Here is an 8547-nt window from a genome sequence, read left to right as displayed (position 1 = left end):
CTTTGCTGCTTCCGAAGCGGCATAGTACTCGAATTCAGTGGTAGAATCTGCTACAACATCCTGTTTGAAACTCTTCCAGCTGACCGCAACACCATTAGGAGTAAAGACGAACCCGGACTGAGATTTTGAATCATCTCGATCCGTTTGGAAGCTAGCATCTGCGTAACCGATTGCGCATAGCTTAGTATCTCCTCCATAAGTCAATACCCTATCATTAGTCCTCCGTAGGTACTTAAGAATTTTTTTAACAGCTATCCAGTGTGTTTCACCTGGATTCTTTTGGTACCGACTCGTCATACTCAATGCATATGCCACTTCTGGACGTGTGCATATCATGGCATACATGATTTATCCTATGGCTGAGGCATAAGGAACACGACTCATGCGCTCAATCCCTTCAGGCGTCGTGGGTGACTGAGACTTGCTCAAATGCATCCCAGACGTCATTGGAAGGTTCCCCTTCTTGGAGTTGGTCATGCTGAACCTTTCAAGAATCTTATCCAAATAAGACTCCTGGCTTAATGATAACGTCCGTCGTGATCTATCTCGATAGATACGGATTCCCAATATGCGTTGTGCCTCACCCAGATCTTTCATCTGGAAATGGTTCTTTAACCATCCTTTAACCGAAGATAAGAGAGGAATGTCATTCCCAATCAAGAGTATGTCATCGACATACAATATCAAGAAAACAATCTTGCTCCCACTCGACTTGATATATAAGCATGGTTCCTCGACTGATCGAGTGAAACCATACTCTTTTATCACCTGGTCGAAACGATGATTCCAACTCCGAGAAGCTTGCTTAAGTCCATAAATGGAACGCTTAAGCTTGCACACTTTCTTAGGATTTTCTGGATCTATGAAACCTTCGGGTTGCACCATGTACAACTCCTCCTCCAAATAACCGTTTAAGAAGGCGGTTTTCACATCCATTTGCCAAATTTCATAGTCATGAAAAGCGGCAATCACTAAGATAATCCGAATGGAACGCAGCATAATTACGGGTGCAAAAATTTCATCATAATGCAATCCGTGCACTTGAGTGAAACCTTTTGCCATTAGTCGTGCGTTATAGGTATCTGGTTGGCCGTCTACAGAACGCTTTATTTTGTAAAGCCATTTGCACTGTAGAGGTTTTACCTTAATAGGTAAATCAACTAGATCCCATACGTCATTCTCATACATGGAGTCCATCTCGGATTGCATGGCTTCAAGCCATAGCTTTGATTCGGAACAGGTCATGGCACCTTTATAGGTAGCGGGCTCATTACTCTCTAGGAGCAAAACGTCATTCTCCTCGACCATACCAATGTATCTGTCTGGAGGATTAGAGACTCTACTCGACCTCCTAGGTTCCGAGGAATGTTAACCGTATCATCAGTTGAAGGAACAACTTCCTCCATCTGTTCCTCGGTTGTTTGTTCTTGAATCTCCGACAGCTCGAAGGTTCTATTACTTGACTTGTTCTCGAGAAATTCTTTCTCTAATAACGCCGCACTAGCCGCAACAAAAACTCGATGTTCGGTAGGCAAATAGAAGTAATGACCAAACTCTCCTTTTGGATAACCAATAAAGTATGTCTTGACCGATCGCGGGCCGAGCTTATCCTTGTGTCTCCACTTAACATAAGCCTCGCAGCCCCAAATCCGAATAAAGGACAAGTTAGGGACCGTTCCCTTCCACATTTCATATGGAGTCTTGTCGACAGTTTTAGTCGGACTTCGGTTAAGTATAAGAGCAGCTAACAAAAGAGCAAAACCCCATAATGTATCAGGTACTACCGTGTGACTCATCATGGATCGAACCATATCAAGTAATGTTCGATTTCTCCATTCGGACACACCATTTAATTGAGGTGTTCCAGGTGAAGTTAACTGTAAAACGATTCCACAGTCTTTAAGGTGTTGATCAAACTCATTTGAAAGATATTCGCCATCCTAATCTGAACAGAGTGCTTTAACATTTCTACCCAGTTGGTTCTCAACCTTATTCTGGTATTCCTTGAATTTCTCAAAGGACTTACTTTTATGCTTCATTAAGTAGACATATCTGTATCTACTCAAATCGTCCGTGAAAGTGATAAAATATCTATAGCCATCTCTAGCGGTAATTGACATAGGTCCACATACATCAGTATGTATGAGTCCTAATAGGTCACTAGAGTGCATTCCAACACCTTTTAAGGAAATTTGAGTCATTTTGCCGATAAGACATGATTCACACGTGCCAAATGTAGAAAAATCGAATGCGGGAATAGTCCCATTCTCGACGAGTTTCTTTACACGTTTTTCATTTATGTGTCCCATTCGATAATGCCATAGATAAGTTTGATCTTTGTCACCAATCTTTAATTTCTTATTATTCATGTGTAATATATCTGTGGTTTGATCTAAGATATAAATTCCATTCATGGAAACTGCTTTGCCATAAATCATTTCATTGAAAGAGAAAATACAGCTATTATCCTTTATTGAAAATGTAAAACCGTCTTTATCAAGTACGGAAACAGAAATAATGTTCTTAGACAAACTGGGTACATAGTAACAGTTATATAAATATAACTCAAAACCACTTGGGAGTTGGATTACGTATGTTCCCTTCGAGACTGCAGCAACTCTAGCTCCATTCCCGACTCGCAGGTCCACATCACCCTTTCCGAGAGGTGTGATGTTTTTTAGGCCCTGCAAATGATTACACAGATGAGAACCACAACCAGGATCAAGTACCCAAGTTCCGAAACTTGCATGGTTAATCTCAATCATATGAATATAAGATGACATACCAACAGGAGTGACGCGGCCTGCTTTTATGTCCTCACGGTACACGGGCCAGTTCCTCCTCCAATGTCCAGTCTTGTGACAATGGTGGCACTCAATGTCACCGCCCTTGCTCTTTGCCTTGCTTTGTGAGCCACTAGTCTCACCAGGCCCACTCTTACCATTTCCTGGATTCTTAAACTTTGGCTTACCTACAGTTAGGTCGCCGGGAGCTTTGCCCTTACCCTTATTCTTGTTGGAAATCATGAGAACATCTTGCTTCATGCTCCCACTCAATTTCATATCCTTCTCGGTCTGTACGAGAAGTGAGTGTAGCTCATGAGGACTTTTCTTCATGTCATTCATGTAGTAATTTGCCCTGAAAAGGGCAAAACCATCATGAAGTGAATGAAGCATACGGTCAATGACTATGCTCTCACTGATTTTGCAATCAAGTGCCTCCAATTTCTAGACATTCTCAATCATGTTGAGAATGTGTGGGCTAACCGGTTGGCCCTTCTGGAGTTTCGCATCAAAGAAGCGACAGGTATGCTCATAAGTAACGATTCTCGGTGCTTTTGAGAACTCGTTAGTGAGCGTGGTGAAAATTTTGTTTGCACCTTGGGCAATGAAGCGTCTTTGCAAATTGGTTTCCATTGCAAAGGTGAGTACGTTCTTTATCGCACCCGCTTCCATGACGAAGTCACTATAAGCAAGTGACTCGTTAACTCCTGCATTGGGGCCTGGGTTTACCGGTATTGGCTCAGTAAAGTACCTGAGCTTACCGTCAGCAATGGTAGCATTCCGTAATGATGCCTCCCAGTCCGCAAAGTTGGACCCGTCATTTTTCAGACGTGTGAACTGATTCATGTTGTCCATGAAAGCTTTCAGCCAGGACTCGCGTCCAAGTGTGGCACTTGGCATTGGGATTTCGTTATTTTCAGCCATTTGTTGTAACAGTGTTATCAAAATAAAACGTATTCTACACTGCGAAAAGAAGAATAAATATAATAAGCATACTCATCGTTATGATTTAAGTCTTAATGCAATACTGTTACAAGCGAAGACTCAAGCATTTATACAATTGACCTCCCTCAAGAATTATATAAACGATCCCAAGACTCAATTATCTGTAAATTGATAGGCCAACCTTTTGGGTAATTCTACTGTTAGAATTCTTGGTCGATAAATTTCTGTAAATTCTATCTTTAGTCCATCATAATCACGAGAAACTCTTCGGATTATAATGTTGAGGTAAACTAAGTCAACACAAACTACTTACCCAACGTAGAAGGGGTCATATGGAGAGTAAGGTCCTATATGCCTACCGACGAAGAAGGGATTCATAGTTGTTTGCCCTTATAAAGACTAGTCTCAATTTCAATTTTAGAGGAAGATCCCATCAACTTTATTTTAATTCATTTTAAGTGAACTCATATCTAGCATGCGTGAATGAATAAACTAAGATGATGGCTTAAAAAGTATGACATCTGTATGTCTATGAAAACTAACATTCAATCTATATGAGTCAATTTTCATGCATTTTAGTAGGTGGTTTGGTTTAGGCGGAATATGATGCACTAACTATCATGTGAATGAAAAGTAACGAGAATGAAAAACGTAAAAACAAAATAAATTCCTAGTGTGGCCTATCTACCAAAATGAACATAAATACAACTTTGGAATCCATCCTTGGACCCGAGAAGCTTGTCTTGATGTTCCATCTTGGTCCATGTAGCGGGAGTGAGCAATCCAATCTCCATCTTTAGTCTTCTCAAAATTACAATTTAAAAATTACATAATAAACCTATTTACATTCTAATTTCAAAACCATAATATAAAAGAAAACCAAACGGAGATACGAGATCTCAAATTACATTAAAAATTATGTTTCCATCATTACGAAAACATAATTTAACTAAGGCCACACTAGGTATTACAAATTACAACCGATTGCAAAAATACGTAAATAAAACCATTTAACGATTCATTCAATTAAATAAAATGCATCAACTAATAAATTAAACATTCAAGACATAATTCCTTAATTATGTAGAGTAATTTATCCAAACCACCTATTTAAATGATCAAATTATGTGACAATTCCTCAATTACTCACAATAATTTCAATCTAAATACATATTAAACTTGTAATATGAATTAATCCAACATTATTTTAAACCTCTTTAAAATAATTAGGTATCTAAAAATTGTGAACTTCTTCACAACAATTAATCATACATTATTAATTTAATGTATAATCAATATTGGCCAAATTACAACAACAAAAACAAAAACAGAAACCTTTTTATCTCGGCATTTTTACAAAAACCGAATCAATTTTTTTTTTTTTAATGCTGGTCATGGCAAAACAGGGAAGGAAAAAAACAGTTTTTTTTTATACCATTCGGCATTTTGCCCTAAAACAAAACAACCTTCCTCTTTTTTTTTTCTTTTCTCGGCTTTTAGCCCTAAAACAAAAAAAAATCAGTTTTTTTTCTTGTAAAGCTCTCGGCTGGGAAAAAAACAGCCCCTTTTTATCGAAAAAAAAAATTAAGATGAACAAATTGTTTAATGTTGCTATAAGAACAAGATTGGCATAAACATCTTTTAATTTAAACATATATTCAAACTAGATGATTCAATTTAACCTATTAAAATGAATATCTAAATCATGATTAAACCGATTATCACAATTGATTTGAACATTTGTTAAATTAACTTATATGCCAAAAAAATAGCAAAAACAAATCATCAACGAACAAAAACGATTTCCATTTACATTTTAATTTAATTCTCATTAAATCAAAACAACTACAAATTCATCATATTATCATTTTAACTTATTAAAACAACAATATTAATAAATCATAATGGAAACAAGAACAACAAAACAAAAAAACATCACACGGCTGAAAAAAAATTCATTCGGCAAATTTTTTTTTTTCAAAACAGCCGAAACATATTTTTTTTTCTTCAAATTTGTTTAAATCCATTTATGAAAATCATCAAAAATAATTTCGTGGCCTTGGCTCTGATACCACTTGTAGGAAATATCGGTATACTTCCTTTAAGAAATTACGGATTATAACGAAATTATAATTATGAATACTAGTCATAAATGAAATTGCATAAACAAAATAGTAGAGATTAAGAAACAACCTTCGGTCCTAGCAATAAGGCCTAAGAACAATATCGAAGTCGATATTCGCCTAATCGTTTCACCCAAGATGATATGAGAAATGCCCCTTTCTTCTTGCTAGAATCGATCCCCAAATTATCTAATTAATTTAGGGTTTTGTGTTTTATTTGATGAGAGAATTTTTTAGGTCAAAAATTAGGTTAAGAAAAATGAGTCCCATTCACTTATTATAACCGAAATAAGAGAGTAAAAGGGGAGATCATTTTCCTTCCTTTTTACCCGGTTTGACCGAGTGACACCAACCCCAAATAAGGAGAAAAATCTCCTTATTTTAAGTTGTTATCTAAAATGTATAAAAATGTGTATTATTATAAATTGTCATTTATTTTATTCCGTATTAAAAAGTCTACACACAACAGCTTGCAGTCGATTTATTAATACCGGCCTGTAATAATTTATTATGACAATCACGTATAATATATACTTTAACTATAAATATCGCATATTTATAATTAGCTAATTAAATATAACCGATTTCGTTTAATTACGAATTAACATCTTAATTCGTTCAAGCTAACAATATATACATTAATTAAATATAACTGTTTATATTCAATTTACGAATTTGTGATTAATTCGTCTCAAACTAATATTATTTAATTAGATTAAATAATCGTCTCATCAACACATTGACTAACTGTTTAGTCAAATACATGGACTAACCTTTTAGTCATATAAGGCATCAATGTGATTACATTTCCATAATCACATCTCTCAAACACATCCTTTAGGTGTGACTTTTAGGGACCAGTTGATCACCGCCATCAGTATGATAATAACGTCAAACTTTCTAGCAAGCCAACCGTTATTAAGTAATCGTTAATCAACTGATAAAATACTAAGTATACCCTTGTGAACCTATAAGAGATTTATAAATGTTATCACACTAATTGTGGAGGACACAAGCTCCAACAGGCTGCTTACAGATGTGAGCCCGTCACTGCTAAGGATTTACAAGATCAAACATCTGACCTGATGAGCAAGGGATATGTCAGAGAATTACTAAGTCCATGTGCAGTTCCAGTTTTACTATTGCTACAAAAGGACGGCACTTCGAGAATGTGTATAGATAGTAGGGCCATAAATAACATCACCATCAAATACATGTGTCCAATTCCCAGACTAGATGACTTATTGGATGAATTGAGTGAAGCAAAAACCTTCTCCAAGATTGATCTGAGACAGGTATACCACTACGTCAAAATGAAAGAGGGTGATGAGTGGAAAACAGCCTTTAAAACCAAAATAGGGTTGTTTGAGTGGCAAGTGATGCCATTTGGTCTATCCAATACACCTAGCACTTCCATGAGACTCATAACTGGAGTTTAAGGGCCTTTAACTGGGGTGTCCACAGTAGTATACTTTGATGATATACTGGTATACAGTCCCAGCACCATGGAACACCTGAAACACCTAGAGAAGTGTTCTTCACACTCATAAAGCACAACCTCTTTAGAAAGCTGGAAAAATGCTCATTTATGGTTCCTGAAGTACCATTCCTGGGATATATTGTCTCTGGCCAAGGCATTTCAGTTGATCAGGAGAAGGCGGTGGCCATAAAACCCTGGCCTACACCAACCAATATTACAGAAGCCAGGGCCTTTCATGGACTGGCTTTCTTTTACAGAAGGTTCATAATAAACTTTAGTGCAATAGCTGCTCCCATCAATGAGTGTTTGAAAAAAGGGGATTTTAAATGGACTTCCACAACACAAGCAACCTTTGAAGAAATTAAAGATAGGATTTGTTCAACTCATATCCTGGTGCTACCTGATTTTGGGAAGTTGTTTGAAGTAGAATGTGATGCAAGTGGAGTGGGCATATGGGCAGTGCTAACTCAAGAAAAGAAACCTGTGACATTCTTCAGTGAAAAATGAAATGGAGCTAAATTAAACTACTCATCTTATGATAAGGAATTCTATGCCATGGTTAGGGCTTTGAACCATCAGGGACATTACTTGAAACCTAAACCCTTTGTTCTACACTCTGATGATGAGTGTAACACCCCTTCATACCAAGGTACCTTGCCAAGGACTACCCTAGCATGAAAGGCTGTTACCATCTCGGTTTCCCGAGGTTAGTATATCAAAGTTACAAATTCCAAACAACATTTATTAAAGTATAAAAGTTAAAGATTACATTATCTCAGACCAACTCAAAATAAACGTACAATGTCTCAATACAAATGAAATCCAAGACATCTAAACTCATAACAACGGAAGCTAGACTTGACGTGATGACTCCCCATGACTGTCCCATAGCTAAACATCTGCATTACCTGTCACAATCTGCTCACCATCCCCGAATGGATCACCGCAGGTTTTACAAAACAACAACACGGGGTCAGTTCTACTCAATCAATATAAGACAACAACAAGACAACCGGTGACCATCGATCTCACACAAGAATCGACTACACACCGAAGTGTGTAGCCCCGCCAGATTACCCATCGCAACAGGTAATCCTCGCCGCCAGTGGGTGACCGCAGCCCATCCCCACCTAGTCCAGCTCATCAACGAGCGACTAACAATCCCTGTCCCTTAATGTGCACATCCCCTCCCGTGGCGGGTTCCACGGAGGGCGAA

At 37.5% G+C, this 8547-nt stretch overlaps 1 protein-coding gene across 1 annotated transcript; it reads left to right on the top strand.

Moving 5' to 3' along the window:
• Window positions 1–7065: 7065 nt before the first annotated feature.
• On the top strand, window positions 7066–7838 carry LOC141651608 (putative mitochondrial protein AtMg00860). The gene is made up of 2 exons (XM_074459314.1): window positions 7066–7146; window positions 7347–7838. The coding sequence occupies exons 1-2, from the start codon at window positions 7066–7068 to the stop codon at window positions 7836–7838; spliced, it is 573 nt and encodes a 190-aa protein (XP_074315415.1).
• The last annotated feature ends 709 nt before the right edge of the window (window positions 7839–8547 follow it).

Source organism: Silene latifolia, chromosome 1 (assembly GCF_048544455.1).
Source record: "Silene latifolia isolate original U9 population chromosome 1, ASM4854445v1, whole genome shotgun sequence".
Classification (NCBI taxonomy): domain Eukaryota; kingdom Viridiplantae; phylum Streptophyta; class Magnoliopsida; order Caryophyllales; family Caryophyllaceae; genus Silene; species Silene latifolia.
Note: the sequence above shows the minus strand (reverse complement) of the source record. Positions and strands in the feature narration are given on the sequence as shown.